General features: G+C 43.1%; 1 protein-coding gene across 1 annotated transcript in view; it reads left to right on the top strand.

Annotated features, from left to right (window-relative positions):
- Positions 1-17,310, top strand: part of lrp8 (low density lipoprotein receptor-related protein 8, apolipoprotein e receptor) — a gene marked incomplete at both ends in the record, with an annotated part of 393,308 nt that overhangs the window by 218,092 nt on the left and 157,906 nt on the right. The window contains 1 exon segment of the mRNA XM_084311233.1: positions 8,903-9,031. Within this exon segment, the coding sequence (XP_084167359.1) occupies positions 8,903-9,031 (129 nt within the window).

The raw sequence follows: 17,310 nt of genomic DNA, 5'->3' as shown, positions 1-17,310 counted from the left end.
GGCTTGGCAGCGCTCGTAGTGCAGGAGGATGACAAACACACTGTAGCACCCACTCCACACACTTATAGCACACACCCACTTTAAACAAACACACTGTAGCACCCACTCCCCACACTTTATATTTATGGATGAAGGATTGCACTACAACTCGTACACCTTACTGTAAATTGTACCTAAAATTGTACCTCATCCCATTTCTGCTTTGCACTAGATAGTACTGTACATTAGTACACTGCATAGTATTGTGTATTGTATATTATATGGTAACTCAGAACATTGTACATATGTCTATACCGAACACTGTGACCTCATTTTCTTCTTCTAAATTCATGCTATATTATGTTATTATGTTATTTGATACTATCTTGTCTAGCACAGTCTCTGGAGCGTAACAGTAAGAAGCATTTTGTATGAAAGTATTCTGTACTTCTGTATGACAACTATTAAAGAACTTGAACTTGAACTTGAACACGCCCATGGCCACTTCGCCTCCCATCGCCACAGGCCTTCCTGTTCCGAATGCCCTTCAACTTGGTGGTCACTTTCTCTGTGAACTAGGGCTGGGCGATAAAACGATAACGATAACTATCGCGATAAATTATTTCCTCGAAATAAACATGAAACGTGGTCGCAAAGTTTCGATATATCGATTTTCCAAGCTTGGATATGAGCACGCACTAACAACCAATCAGTGAAGGAGATGGCCGAGAGCGAAGGAGACCCGGAAGGAGACCCAGAGGTAGGACTCACTCAACAACAAGGCTTGCTAGGCTAATTAGCTTGCACGGCGCTGTTTTATATATTTACGTGCCGAGTATGTGTGTGGCGTGAATTCTGAGGCCACGTTTATAGTAGTGTGGGGTATACAGTGGACGTCGTTTCAATATATTGTGGCGGAAGAGAGTATTTTAGTGTCATATTTATTACATTGTCTCATGAGATACTCCGCTTGTCGGCTAACTGCTAACGTGCGCGGACTGATGACGACATCAACTCGACTCGAGACATTCGCTTAGAAACAACAGGCTGGCTAGGATAACTAGCTTGCACGGCGTTGTTTTATATATTTACGTGCCGAGTATGTGTGTGGCGTGAATTCTGAGGCCACGTTTATAGTAGTGTGGGGTATACAGTGGACGTCGTTTCAATATATTGTGGCGGAAGAGTATTTTAGTGTCATATTTATTACATTGTCTCATGAGATACTCCGCTTGTCGGCTAACTGCTAACGTGCGCGGACTGATGACGACATCAACTCGACTCGAGACATTCGCTTAGAAACAACAGGCTGGCTAGGATAACTAGCTTGCACGGCGTTGTTTTATATATTTACGTGCCGAGTATGTGTGTGGCGTGAATTCTGAGGCCACGTTTATAGTAGTGTGGGGTATACAGTGGACGTCGTTTCAATATATTGTGGCGGAAGAGAGTATTTTAGTGTCATATTTATTACATTGTCTCATGAGATACTCCGCTTGTCGGCTAACTGCTAACGTGCGCGGACTGATGACGACATCAACTCGACTCGAGACATTCGCAGCAGCATAAGAAGTTAATTAAACTTGACAGACATTATATCGACGATAATTATCGATATCGAATTATATGAAAATAATTTTATAATTTTATCGCGATAACGTTTTTGGTCATATCGCCCAGCCCTACTGTGAACAGAAATCACCAGAAAAAAAAGTTTACATACATGGTTATGTGAGGAACCAATAAACAGCTATTTTGTATCATAAACAGTACAGTATACTGTATTGTTGTACCCATTCTGCAATCGTAATAACATTCGATCAACCAATCAAACAGCACAGAGAGCAAATCCCGATGGGCTCAACTGAACTTGAACCCCCCTCCCCCCCAGCACAGACAAAGGGTTGCTAACGTTAGTTTGAGGTAATAATATTCATATTGCGAGCCGATCACAGAAGGTGCCAATTAAAATGATTTACCTAACCCACATAATCATGTTCTTCAATTTACCTAACGTTACTTGTTATATTACGAACAGGATACACACACCGTGTGCTACCCACCTACCCAGTGGTCCATAACATTAGCCACTGGACAATCATCACAGTCACATCACTTTTTATCAACAAGCCCAAACATTCCAGCTAACGCTAGCTCTACAACATACCTTTTGTGATATCTTGAGGGCTGTGTGGGAACTGTCTCCCACTCGCTGTAGCCTCTTCTGCAGACGGATACAATTCACAAAATCGAACGCACAGATCAGCATACTTTGTAGCCACGGACTCCCAGTCGACATTCGAGGCTAAATGGCTGGTTTTGTACTCCAGCGTGACTTCAAGCAGCAGTATGACCTCGTCATCGGTCCAAGTAAACAGGTCTCTTGAAACTTTCGCCATAGCAAACAAAATATTGTGGTTGATAGCTGTGTTGTTTACCTGTGGACGTGTGAGGCGGGTATGCACTCTCAGGATTTGTGCGCAGGTACAGTAACTACCTCCCCGCGCATGCTCGGTGCTGAATTTGACACACGATCCGTTGCGGTCTGACCACGCCTCGTTCTGACAAAACGAACGTGCTCAGGTCGCAAAACAAATGTCTAACTCGCCTACCGCTACGTTGCGACCTGGAAAGCTAAACTCATCTTGAAAACGAAACGAAAAACACCCTGTGTGTAACCGACGCCTTAGTGTTTAGTACAAAATGTCTCAAGAACTTTGCCCAGCAAGGTAGCCTGGAAATAGGACGATAGTTGTCCAAAGTATCCCTATCACCTCCTTTGTGCAGGGGAATCACCCTGAAGGATTTCCAAACTAGAGGAAAACACCATGTGGCAATGGAGAGATTACAAATGTATGATAACTGTAATAACTGGGCAGCCAGTTTTATAAACAAATATATATAAATAAATTGTCCTCTTCAATAGAGCACTTTGGTCATTGCAAGGCACCAAGTAAATGGTAAATAGCGCCTTATCCAAAGCGCGTTACAACTTCTACCCCACATTCACCCATTCACTGACACATTCACACATTCACTGACACATTCACACATTCACTGACACATTCACACATTCACTGACACATTCACACACCGACAGCAGAGGCAACCATGCAAGGTGCCAACCTGCTCATCACGAGTAGTTGGGGGTTAAGTGTCTTGCTCAAGGACACTTCAACACGCTGCAGGGAGGAGCTGGAATCTAACCGGGAGCCTTCTAATTACCAGACAACTGTTTTATCTGTCACCCCCCCAAGTACATCAATAAATGAAAAGGGCTTTGGCCGGCCGTCATACTGGCTCGATTGGCAGAGTCAGCGGGAGGGAAGCCGGTGGGTGGGTCTGGGTCGTTGTGGACAGCGTTGTGTGACCTTCCACACGTTACACTCTCTCAGTGAGAGTCCACGCTGCCAGGTGAAAAGAAGTGGTGGGCTGGGTACACATGTGTCGGAGGAAGCATGCGATAGTCTCCGCCCAGACCGACGGTAGGGGGTAGAGTGCGCAACGACCAGGAAGAGGATTGGGAATTGGCATAACGACTAACATTGGGAGGGGAGAAAAACGGAAAAAGAAGGGGGAAAAAGATAATAAAAAAATTCAATAAAAAAATTCAAAGGGCTGAAAGGAGAAATGACATCAGTAACTAACAGCATCAACAAGAGGGGCCTGTATACTGTATACTATATCCTGTATAGTTTCTATCAAACAAACATACCTCTGTGAAGACACGTTAAAGACGAGACACATTTAGTTCTGATCAGAGAACACAGTTGTCTACTTTAACATGTGTATGTTGGGAATTAGTGGTTTTGTTTTTGTTTGAGTTAACAACTTTCAAGAATGTTGACTGGTTTGAATAAGAGCTGGTAATTAAGTCTAGATATTAGTTTGTTTTGGCTTTTCTCACAGCTGCGGTGCATTTATTTCTGAGTTGTCTGAATGACAACCAATGTACAGCATCAGCGATGCGTCGGGCTCCAGACGAGGCACTGTTCCTTTCTCTAAACAGCCTTGAGAAGAACCAGGGTGCTATTCTGTCTTTAAGTGTAGGTCTTTTGAAAGGTGCATATCAACAATTGAAATAAAGGTTTTCATAAAAAAAAAAAATAGAGTGCTAATTGCACATCAGGGATCTATTATTATTATTATTATTATTATTATTATTATTATTATTATTATTATTATTATTATTAGGGTTGTATTATGTACGTCTCTACGGAAAATGTAATAAAGCTTGATCATTAAAATGTCTGAGAGATCTCTTTGTAACTGTGAGATGTTGTCTAACTATGATATGTTGTCCTTCAGCTGTGCACTTCTAACACATGCAATCAGGCAGTGGTAGCTGATTCCAAGCTCAAAAACACCACTGGCTATCATTTGGTCAACTTTGTTAGAGTATAGCAAATCAATAAGAGTAGACTTAGCACAGTCTTTCAAATTTGGCCTAGTAGGTTCTGTAATTAATTGTGCTAAATTGAGGCAACAACCAACATCCTTAAGATAGTCAGCTGCGCTGTTAAGCCAATTAAGGTTAAAATCACCTACCATACTGTAATTAACTCATCATCAGAAAAACAAGAAAGAAGATCCGCCAAGATATCGATGGAACCCAGATTTGCAGATGGGGGTCTGTAGACTCCTCCCACAACCACAGATGGGGGTATGTAGACTCCTCCCACACCCACAGATGGGGGTCTGTAGACTCCTCCCACAACCACAGATGGGGGTCTGTAGACTCCTCCCACAACCACAGATGGGGGTATGTAGACTCCTCCCACAACCACAGATGGGGGTATGTAGACTCCTCCCACAACCACAGATGGGGTCTGTAGACTCCTCCCACAGCCACAGATGTAGGCCCCATCTGAACTCTTAGAGCAAGTACTTTTACTTTTGATAGTTGAATATGTTCAATATACTTGAGCACTTGAATATTTTTTACTTATAGTAGACATTGTTTTTTGTTTTTAAAAGTACTCTTTTATCAGGATTACTTCTACTTGTACTTATACAGATTTGGGTTTGATTGATTGATTGAAAACTTTATTAACAGATTGCAGAATGGGTACAATACAGTACAGCTCAATACACACAATTGTTAAGGGGATGCAGACCAGAGAAAGACTTTCGTCTTGTTTACATCAGGGTCCCCCATTTTCAATTCATCAGGACATATATGACATACATGACATACAGATAGTCAGTACTGCTACATCTATACATTTATGACATACCAGATTTGCAAATACAGTACTGTTTGTGATACAGAAGGAGTCAAGAAAAGGGAGTATATACATTTGACGTAGAAACTGTACATTGGAGGAGGTTGGGTGGGGGGGGTTGGGTACATTGGGATATTGACAACCATACTGGGTAATTTACATTGGAGGTGGTTGGGGGGGGGGGGGGGGGGGGGCACACTGTATAAACAAGTAAAACTGTACATTGAGGGGGGGGGGGGGGAGACACTGTACAAACAAACAAAATTGTACATTGGACTATTGACAAAACCATACTAGGTAAATGACTGTACATTGGAGGGGGTTGGGTTAGGATATTTACAGGGGCCAGTGTTGAATTGCAGTCTCCCGTAGGTGTCCCTTGAGAGAGGTTTTGAAAGTGGGTAGTGATCCACATTCCTTTACAGCTTTGGGTAGGGCGTTCCACATTGATGTGGCATAATTGCGAAACGTGTTTAGTCTCTTATTTGAGCCGAATCTGGGTTTAACATGATTTGTGGAGCTCCCTCTGGTGTTGTGATCGTGGTATTCACTGACCTTTGGGAAGTATTTTGACATGTACATGGGTACCTTGGTCGTGTAGTGTATCTTGTAGACCAGGCCCATTGCAAGTTGCTGTACTCTGTCGTCTACTCTAAGCCATCCTAGGTTGTCAAAGTGGGCAGGGGTGAGGTGGGTTCTAGGAGTAAGGTCAAGCAGTAGTCTGACCAGTTTGTTTTGAGATGTTTGTAATTTTGTTTTTAGCGCCTTTGAGGTGCTTTGGTACCATGAGGTGCAAGCATAGTCGTAGTACCCCTGAATGAGTGCTCCTGCCAGAGTCTTCAGGGTATTCTTGTTTACCAGAGAGGAGATCCGGTACAAGAAACGAGTTTGTTGGTTGACTTTTTTTATTACATTGGATGCCATTTTGTCACAGGAGAGATTAGCCTCTAGGATGGAACAACAACCTATAGAACAGATAGCCTGGGAAGTTGGACGTTGATACACATGTACATTTAAAAATCAAGTACTCTCACACCTTTACTAAGTAGAAGTGTAGTAGAACATCAAACGGAAAACATTTACTTTTAACGGAGTACTATTTTACAAGGGTTTTTCCACTTTTACTTTCAGTGAGTAAAGGATTTCTGTACCTCTTCCTCCACCGAACAACAACCTATGACCACCATTAGAGAAAACCTGGCAACCTTCTCACCTTCTCATAGGAGACTTGACGTCTGCTCCCAGCCTCCCCTGACATGGAGTCCGTTGAATGGCTGTGATTTACAATGCAGTGTAAAAAATACAATTGAGACGAGTAAGAGGGGCTGGGGGATGAGAGAGAAGCAGAAATAAACTAATACTGGCGGGGCTATTGATCTGTGGTCGTACACACACACACACACACACAGGCTTGTTGCCAAGCAGCGGTGCTAGTGTTCAGATATGTATTGATGAAATTGCATTTGACACAGGCACACAGCACTGTAATGTAATCTGGGACTATAGTCCCCACTGGTGGGTGGGTGGGTGGGTGTGTGTGTGTGTGTGTGTTCTGAATGTCTGACTGACTGTGTGTGTGTGTGTGTGGATGTGTACAGTAACAACATGTGTGTGCCTTTCTGTGTGTGTGTTTTATAACTAGATTGTGAAGGGATGGAGGGAGGCAGGGAGGGGGAGAATGAGAATGAAAGAGGGATAGGTAAGGGGGGGCGAGGGAGGAGATGAGTGTTTTTATTTTTTCACAAAGAGGGGACAGGGATTTGCCGTTGGGTGTAAATGTGATGTATTTGACCGCTGTGTTTTCCTCTCTGCTCCAACCCCATGGGCTGCTCTACCGTATGTAGGAGCAATGACCTGCCTCCTGCCACACACAATTACACTACAGGAGGACCTGTGTGTGCGTCTGCAGTGAATTCCACTATTTTCTTTTCATTAATCTTTCATGTCGACACATTTCAAACAGTCAAATGAAACACATTTCTTTCAGATAATTTTTTACGGCAGTTTTTGTTTCTACAATGGCGTGTGTGTGTGTGTTAAGTCTCAAGTGTTCCTTTATTAATCATAGTAATAGAACATAGTGATAATAGTAGTGAATGGCATGATTCAATCGGCCACTAATAATAGTGACGATGGTATACATGGCCCATGACGTAGTAGCACACTGCACCAGAGTCTGTGTATTAAGAGTCAGACAGTCCCAACAGTTCTGTGTATGTGTGTATGTTCCATCTATAGCTTCCCTGTTGTTGATTGTGCTTTGTGCCTGGTACTCTCCATCTGTCTGTCTATCTGTCTTGCTGTATCTCTGTGTCTGTCTATCTGTGTTGCTGTGTCTCTGTGTCTGTCTCTGTGTGTTGCTGTATCTCCATCTGTCTGTCTATCTGTCTCGCTGTGTCTCTGTGTGTCTGTCTCTTTGTGCCTGGTTACTCTCTGTCTGTCTGTCTATGTGTGCCGCTGTGTCTCTGTGTGTCTGTCTCTTTGTGCCTGGTTACTCTCTGTCTGTCTGTCTCTGTCTTGCTGTGTCTCTGTGTGTCTGTCTCTGTGTGTTGCTGTGTCTCTGTGTGTCTGTCTCTTTGTGTTGCTGTGTCTCTGTGTCTGTCTCTGTGTTGCTGTGTCTCTGTGTGTCTGTCTCTGTGTCTCTGTGTGTCTGTGTGTCTGTCTCTGTGTGTCTGTCTCTTTGTGTTGCTGTGTCTCTGTGTCTGTCTCTGTGTTGCTGTGTCTCTGTGTGTCTGTCTCTGTGTGTCTCTGTGTGTCTGTGTGTCTGTCTCTGTGTGTCTGTCTCTGTGTGTTGCTGTGTCTCTGTGTGTCTGTCTCTGTGTGTTGCTGTGTCTCTGTGTGTCTGTCTCTGTGTGTCTCTGTGTGTCTGTCTCACTGAGCGCTCCTCTTCCAGGCCTTCGAGGGGGGATCGATTTGAGCAACTTGATAACTGAGTTATCAGACTGTTCCATTGACTGACTGTCTCTCTTCTTCCTCTCTCTCTCCATCTTATTTACTCCCTCCGTCCTCCTGTTCTCCTTCACTCCATTGACTGACTGTCTCTCTTCTTCCTCTCTCTCTCTCTCTCTCTCTCTCTCTCTCTCTCTCTCTCTCTCTCTCTCTCTCTCTCTCTATCTCTATCTCTATCTCTCTCTACTCCCTCCTTCCTCCTGTTCTCCTTCACACCACGGTTGTTGATCATCGTTCTTTCTTTCTATCTTTCCTTCCTTACACTCATACACGAAGCACAAGGAGGCATTGTAATCACACTGTGTGTGTGTGTGTGTCTGTCTGTAGCACAAGAACCTTTTTTATTATCATCAGATTTTGCTCAGACATGGGGGGATGGGTTGATACTCCGCCATATACTTGTGATATTGATTTTCCAGTCAAAGATTGACACAACAGATTGACCTCAAACATTTCTTTGAATATATCCGGCTGAGGGATGTGAGAGTGAGAGGTTCTGCTATGAGTCTCTTCACTCTCCCCAATACATATTCAAGACTGGAGGGCAGGTCTATAAGTTGATTGCAGCGTGGATGTAGCATCTCCCCTCCCAGTTGTTATTTCTTTCTTTCTACTGCCTACCAGCTCACACACTCACCCACTGACCCCCCTAACGTACTTACCTACCTACCTACCTACAGCCCAACCTTCCGATATGCTGACCTCCTTACCATCAGCATCTCTTACTTACCTGTCAATCTCCCCAACAGGTCGACAGACATGCCCACCTGAGAAGTTCGACTGTGGTGGAGCTACCAGCAAATGTGTCTCGTTGTCATGGCGATGCGATGGAGAAAGAGACTGTGAGAACGGGGCCGATGAAGACCAGTGTGCCGCAGGTAAGACATTGTTGGATATCTGGAGGGAGAGTGGCTACTCACTGGCTATAGGCGGTTTCGACTAGAAAACGGAAACATTGAAAACGGACTACATTTGATTTCCTTCTCGTCGTGGTAGAGATGAAAGAGATGGAGTGGGTAGTTCCTGTCCACACAGTACAGTACATGCTGTCTCACTGACGCATGATGTAGAAGAAGACTGCCTGACTCAGACAGTGTTGAGGAACAGGATGCCTATTGCTTATTAACAGCGAAGGAGTGCGCCGAATGCTTCCGCGTTTTCCCTGATTGGCTGCGACACGCCCCGCGGCAGGCGCGGCAACCGCAGAGCGGAGCGGCAGAGCTTGCGGCATTATTTAGCCGTAAACCGCCATGATTCTCATTCGAAGCTTAGCTCACCTGGCAGCGCGGCGGTCCTGCGGTCCTGTGGTCCGTTGGTTTCAAGTTCGAATCCCATCAATTTTTTTAATTATTTTTTTTTAACGTGTATTCTTTCGCCGGTTAAGGTTAGGCATGGTTAAGGTTAAGGTTAGGCATTGTTTCGGAGTTGGTTAAGGTTAGAAAGGTTAAGTTTAGGCGCTGTTAAGGAGCTGGTTAAGGTTAGTGTTTGTCTTAGAGAATGGCAATAGACAGCCTATTTCCGCACTGCCGCTCTCTCGCGCTGCCGCGGTCACATGGTCACATTGTCACATTCTTGCACTCCTCCGCTGTTAAAAAGCAACACGCGAACAGGATACTTCACAAAGGCCCTCTATCCATCTCTGTGGTGTCAGTTCATCACTAGTGGTGCCTTCTCTTCTCCTCGTTCGCTTGTTTTGGCTGTTGGATTGGAAGATATTTTGAAGTTTGAAGTCAAACTTAGTCCAACTTTCAGCTGAGATTTATTTTTAAACTCTTGCTTTCCACCTCAAAAGGATAATGTTTTGATGTGTCTAAAAATGTCTCGCTCACACGCACGCACACACAATATTTCCCTTTATCCTTTCCCCCACGGTGGCAGGATGAGAGAAAACTGAGAGAGAACAGGTGTTTATGCAGTCATTTGGAAGTAGGGCAGCTAGGCTGTATCTGAATGATGTGTTGAAGGATGGATGTCAAGCTACTGCACGATACTGTACAGGAGGGACACATAGACATGTGGGCCTAAACACATTCTGTAGATCATAAAACTGTCAAATCGATGACTATTATTACTATACACACACACAAACACACACACACACATTGTAGGCTCCCTTGTTTCGCTCCCTTGTTTCTCTGTCTCAAAGAACAGAATGCCTTTAAAGGGCAAATATATGATCCATATTCTCCTGGGAATTGTGTGTGTGAGTGCATGTGGGTATTGTGCATCTGTATGTGCGCATGCTTGCACACACGTACGTGCATGTGGGTGTTGTGCATCTGTATGTGCGCATGCTTGCACACACGTACGTGCATGTGTGTGTAAATCAATAGCGTTATAGGCCAGTTGTCTAAGACAAGGAAAATCAATAGTGTTTTTATGGCTGTCTGTGACACTATGGACATATACGTCAGGACTATGGGCTGTTTCTATGTATCTGTGTATGCACTTTATATGGAGGTGTACATATGTAGCACACACACACACACGTACGTGTGCCTCGCTGTCAGATCCTCTACCATTGTGTGAATGTGTCACTGTGGCAGCTTTAAGGCTGCTTCTCTCAATACGATACAAAGACTTGAATTTATAAATGTTTTGACAAATGCGTCCCCTTGCGTGTTTCACTCTGAGCATAAAGAAAAAGATTACAAAAAGCTGTTTTCATCTCCCATCTCTGGTCTAGCTTCTCACATCCTCAGGCAAAATCCAAAGTGGCGGGCCTCCTTAAAATTGCCTCAAAGATAATCGGCAAATCCATCAACCAAACATTCCTGGAAAGTTACACAAAGGATTTTGTAACTATTCTGGCAATATCTTATTTCTTGCCCTAAACATAATTAACACTGTTTGAAACTTAACCATGTCTTCATGTTTAATTATTCTAGATTTAATAAATAATATGTTTGTGTGTTCTCGATAATTCACTTTATGTGTGATTCTTACAGCCCTATTCTGTAGTATATGTAATGGTTTTATATTAGTCCCATACGTATTCCCCCATACTTCAACACAATAACTAATTACATTGTTGCCTGGCAATATTGGCAAATCAACAATAATGATGTGACTGCTTTATGATGATGACGATATACTGTACACCTTTTCAATGTATTGAATGGAATAAGTGCCTAACAAACAGAAGCTCCGCTCTAATACACGTGGGGTACAATCCTGTGTCACACAAACACATTTCTCTGCAAGCCATGGTGCTATTGTGTTATTGGATATTCTAACATTCTGAACAACTGGGGTCTTGGTGATTCAATTGACATAACTCTTACATACGGTATGGGTAGTTCTGGACCCTCTGTATTATCACTGGCTAGCCACAATAGACGCAGGCATTTATTAGTGTTTGTGAGTCCAATTCCTTTTTGGCTCTCGCTCTTAGTTCTCATTATTTTTGCAATGATCCTTTATTTCTGTTGAGACGCTGTGGGCAGTGTTGGGTTAGTGATGCCACAAGCTAACCTCGTTATATCAATCAACGTACTAGTCCAATAGCTGCTCTCTTGTGCTATAATGCTGTTTTCAATGCTTGCTTTGCTTTCTTTTTCTTTCTTCATTCTTTTTTTCTTTCCGTCTAATATTTCTCTCCATCCCTCTCACTCATGTTCACTTACAGTACCTCCCCCCTCTACTATATGTATTTATCTCTCAAGCTCTCTCTCTCTCCCTATCTCTCTCTCTCTCTCTCTCTCTCTCTCTCTCTCTCTCTCTCTCTCTCTCTCTATCGCTCTTTTATCAGTGATCAAAAACATGTTAAGCCTGTTATCATATGAAGTGCTTGCCTTACAGACCACACACACACACACACATCTCTATCCAGTGTAGCAGTTATCAAAGTGAAGTGTCTTATTATCCCACACAGAGTTTACATTAGGGAGTTATTGGTTGCAGCCTAATGAAGCCACTGTTTGTTTAGTCACATAAGATAATCAATACCTCGTTCAGCCCTCAGATCACTCATGGATATAGATCACCTTCTCTCTCTGTGTCCATCTTAGTCGACCCCTGCTTTTTCATTGTTATCTCTCTTTATATTTTATCTTTTTTTTTATCTCACTCGTTCTTCTGCTTCTAGTTCTCTTATTCTCTCGTCGTTCGGCCTGTCTGTCTGTTAATATTCTCTCTCTCCCCACATCACATTAGTAATTATCTGCCCATCAATGAGGCCAAGCACACTTATTAATTCCCTTTCAATATTTCTGTATTGACACGGAGGTGCAAATCACAGCCTAAACATTTTCCACACAGCCTTTAATCTACTAGATCACACACTGTGTGTGTGTGTGTGTGTGTGTGTGTGTGTGTGTGTGTGTGTGTGTGTGTGTGTGTGTGTGTGCTGACATTGAAATGGGAAAAGAGGTTATTACTTTTTTGAAATATTTCATGCAGGTTTTGATGATAATTGATTTCCTGCCAGCCATGGTGTGTATGTGTGCATAGGCCTTTAAGTGTGTTCTAGTGTGTGTGTGTACTAATAACCTGTAGCAGAGGGCTTTTGATCTATAATTTAAGAGATGAAGAGGCTGATGCTGAGCAGATAGAAAGAGAACATGTCTCTCACAGACGGACAGCTCCAGTGTAACAGCAGAGGATCATCTCGTCTCCTGTACGTAGGAGATCACAATGTGTGTCTGTGTGTTTTCCTACATATCTTAACAACCGCTCACCATCGAGCCAGGAAACAAACAAAACAAAGAAGAATATAAATAACCTCAGCTCTTAGGCGGGACAATATGGCCAAAATGATCTTATCTTAGTTTTGAAGGCGTGGCGGTATTACGTTTTCCCACCACAAACTACAATGTGGTACAACATCCTTTAATGTCTTTATCTTGTAATTCAATTATGATTGTGCTATTCCATTCAAAATGGTGTCATTTCTCTCTAATCGTTCATACTTCTTCAAGGAAACTTGTTTTTATTCACTTAAAAACACATGGTACAGTATGTATGTAATAGGCGTCACACATATCATTGGCCCATAAGCTTTCATCCAATGTGCCTTTTCAGTATGAGTGCATAACTTTTTGGCATGGGTGGCCCCTGGGTGACCAGTAACCTCTGGCAATGTTACCCATTGTTACACATCAGCTACCCATTGACCACATATATCTGAGGAATGATGCTGGCTTCTAGTCACTGAGCTGTTGGAACTGGCCAGAGGTATTGGTGGGCCTGTGGAACGTTGGAACTTCTCTTACATGCCTCATTCTAATATGTATCTATGCCTCTGCTTGTATGTTAATTTGTTTTAAATTAAAAAGTATCACAGACATTGGCTAAACATTAGTTGAGTACTACATTTTATACGCTCAAATAGCACTTAATTGATCATACATTGCAAATAAAGTGTTCATATTATTGTATGTACAGTACATTTCTGGCAAAGGTAATGATGAAGCAAACATTAACTCATTCTAGAACTGGACCTTTATCAGTATCACTGCCAACATACAAATTCTGTTTCATTCTGTGTTTGGCAGATTGGTATTCTGGACACATGGTCGTTAGGACCTTTATAATGAAGTCTGGTTGGGTTCCACATTGGAACATCATATTGGAAGCCAGGACCTGGAAATAGCAGTAATGGGAGGATAGTGTTTATTTGGGGCTTTTAAACTTGCTCACGGCATTGACCATAGGCGGCGGGTATATATAGGCTAGTGGGGGCTATGCCTACCCAGAATATTATGCTCGGAATCTTGAAATGTATATAATATGTGCGCAGGCTGCTGGCTATTGTGTGTGTCTTGTGCTGCAGCCGGCTGGCCGAGGTGTCAACGACGAAGGTGTCAATCGGTGGCAGTGTTTAACATTCCAGGTACAGGCAGTAACCAATCACGCATAGGCTCAGGTTAAATAATGTAGCCAATCACATCATTCACATGATCATCCTGATCCCGCAGGCCGCAGTAAGCAACATCTGTGTTCTGAATTTCAGCCCGCCGATCGCTTTGTAGCGAACACCAGCGCACTATTTTGAGTCAAATTTCAAAAAGCAAAATACAGTATTTTTCCAAGACATAAACAAAGTAATTTAGAAGCTGCACCGGGCTGGCCCTGGGCATAACTACGGATCACCTGAGGCTGTATATGTTGTTTTATCTTGCCATACAGGGCTTGCTCTAAGAGGACATGATGAGAGTCAGAGTTCATCAAATCGTGGAAACTTTTTAGAGCTACTACTGTATGTACATTGTTTTCAAAGCATGATGAGATCTAAATTACGAAAAACGTTCACTTCATTGCAACTTGTGATTCAAGTTGTGAACGGTCTTTCTCACCAAGACGAAACGTCGCATTTATCTGCATTAAGGTAAGACTATGGTTAATATATTATTGGATGCCTTCATTTGAACACTTAATTTGCACTATATGAAATGAGTGGGGCTCGCTGTAGTAGCCTAGTAGTGTGTGTGTGTATATGAAATCAGAACCTGGTCATCATTTGCGTGCAACCAAAAAAAAAGGGAAAAAATGTCGCGCTCCGCGCGAGGTCCATTCTATAGCCTTCCCTAATGTCAAGCTCACCCGCCGCCTATGGCATTGACATTTATTCAGTTATATCTCTAATGTGTTAAATTATGTGAGCAAATATATTACCAGAATCCGTAGTTGTTCCTGTACTGACTGCAGCAATAACGACAGCTAACTGTCTTGTATAGAGTAGCATCATGCCCTAATGGGCAAATCAACCAGTTTGTCCTCAATCGAAAAGTTGACCTTTTACGGATGCCAGGTTTCCGCAGGACAATGCCAGTATGTCTGCTCTTTATGGCAGCAGAAGGTCACAATCACTCCCCACGCTCTAGCACTTGTTCAGAGCCTCAGCACTTGTTCAGCACCTCAGCTAGGACTGGGAAGCATACTGAATAATTACGTCATGAATCCATGCAAGGTTGTTGGTTTTTACTATCCCGTCATCAAGGATATGTACAAATCGTCAAATGACGCATGGTTTTCTTTTAAGTTAATCTAGAAATTGTTCCTTGCAGCATTATTATAAAGAGTTGGGGATAAAATATTGGATTAAAATATACCCTTTTGAAGGAAAAAGCACCATGACAATTGTATTACACAAAATACATCATGAAAATTAGCATATAGCTAATATTGGTATACTGTCCAAGAACATACCCTAGCCTTCTTCTCCATCTCTCCCTCTTCCCCTCTCTTTTCTTCCATTTTCAAAATCCTCCCTGGCCATTTCACCTCTATATTAACCATCTCCTCTCCTCTCTCGCATCTCTACTCTCCTCCCTTCTCTCCTTTCCTCCCCTCTCTCACCTCTCCTCTTTCTCCACACCTTGTCCTCAAAATACACTTCTCCCTTCCTTCTTCCCAGTCCACCTTACTCTACTTCTCCCTGTCTCTCTCCCTCCTCCTCCTCCTCCTCCTCCTCCTCCTCCTCCTCTCCGGCAGCCAAATTGCCATGCTGCGTCCGTTAATTATGTCTGCTAATTGAGCATATCCATATGTTGAATAATACATGGGTCCTGGAAGAGAAGCTCCTTATTAGATTTTATAAGTTATAAGTTTACCCGTCCTTAATTTATGATAATGGAGAAACACATTCACTTACACACACGGGCCCACCCGCTGCTAGAGGAAAGAGAGGTGTGTGTGGGTGGTGTGGGGGTGTGTGGGTGGGTGTGTTTTCTTCCTCAATAATGACCCATACCTTTTAAGGATGATTGTCAGAAATGTCAGCACTAATTCATCATGTGATGTTTGCCTCTCGCTCTCTCCCTCCTCTCTCTCTCTCACTCACTCTAACTCTTTCTGTCTCATTCACAAACACATACACTCCCTCCCACACACACACACACACACACACACACACACACACACACACACACTGACACACATACACAATGACACAGCCTCATACCTACCTTCTCAGCCAATCACATGGTGGGGTTTCCTGCCAGTCACAGATGCACAGTGGTGGACAGTGCACAGACTAGTCAAATCAATGAGCTGCATGTCTGTCCAGGAACCTGTCTGTCTAACAGTCATTCTCTCTGTCTGTCTGGCTGGCTGTCTAGCAGTCCATCTGGCTGGTTCGGTTTTGGGGTCACTGTTCAGTACGAGTTCGGTACAACAGGAAAACAATATTTTATTATTATTATTATGTATAATTAATTATATATATAAATTAGACTTAGTTCCACCTAGGCTTGTCGCGGTGGTCAGTGATTTTAAGTTTCAGTTTCACTTCTAGAGAACATTTAACTTCACGTGAAGCAGAGAAAGAAGACTCTATAAGAGATGACATGTTTGCAATGGCAGAGGATTTTTCAATATTTTGGATTTAAACACCGCAGCAGCTTGACTGGAGAGGAGCTCAGCAAAAGTAGGTTGTGCGTTTTTTTTTTTTTTTTCTCAGATCAGCTGTGAGCGAAAGTCGCACGGAAGAAAGTTAGTGTGGGTGGGTGGGGGTGTGTGTGTTTGTGTGTGTGTTATTTGGCGAACAAGACAATTATTTTCATTTTCAGTAATGACCCTGCTGTGTTACAAACATATATTTTGGGAAGGGGTGAATTTGGGGGTTTGAATAAAATTCTGCACGCAAAGAAAAGTTCTGCACATGCGTTTCGTTCGGTACATAGCGCGTAATGAACCGAAGGTCCAGTACTGAACCGGTACGGATATGTGTACCGTTACACCCCTACTAGCTGGTCATCTGGTTGGTTGCCTGCTTGGCTAGCTGTCTGTCTGTCTGTCTGTCTGTCTGTCTGTCTGTCTGTGTAACTGTACGTATGTCCAACTTTCTTTCAGTCTGGTTTCTCCTCTACATGCCTGTCTGTTGAATGCCTGAGTGCATATTGCTGTAGGATGCAAACACACTATATTTTCACCCACGTGTACTCTCTGTCTGTGTGTGTGTGTTGTGTGTGTCTCTCTCTCTCCTCTCTCTCTCTCTCTCTCTCTCTCTCTCTCTCTCTCTCTCTCTCTCTCTCTCTCTCTCTCTCTCTCTCTCTCTCTCTCTTCTGTGGTGTCAGCATCAGTAAAATGATCTACAGACCTGACGGAGTTCAGTAGACCTGGATAGCGAGAAAGAGCAAGTGAGATGGAGAGAATAGCAGTGAGTGAGTCAGAGAGAGACAGAGAGAGAGAAGAGGCAGATAAGAGGGAGAGAGTG

The sequence above is a fragment of the Notolepis coatsorum genome (genome assembly GCF_963971535.1).
Source record: "Notolepis coatsorum genome assembly, chromosome: 3".
In the NCBI taxonomy this organism is placed as follows: Eukaryota; Metazoa; Chordata; class Actinopteri; order Aulopiformes; family Paralepididae; genus Notolepis; species Notolepis coatsorum.
The sequence above is the reverse complement of the archived record's forward strand: the minus strand, read 5'-3'. Positions and strand labels throughout refer to the sequence as shown.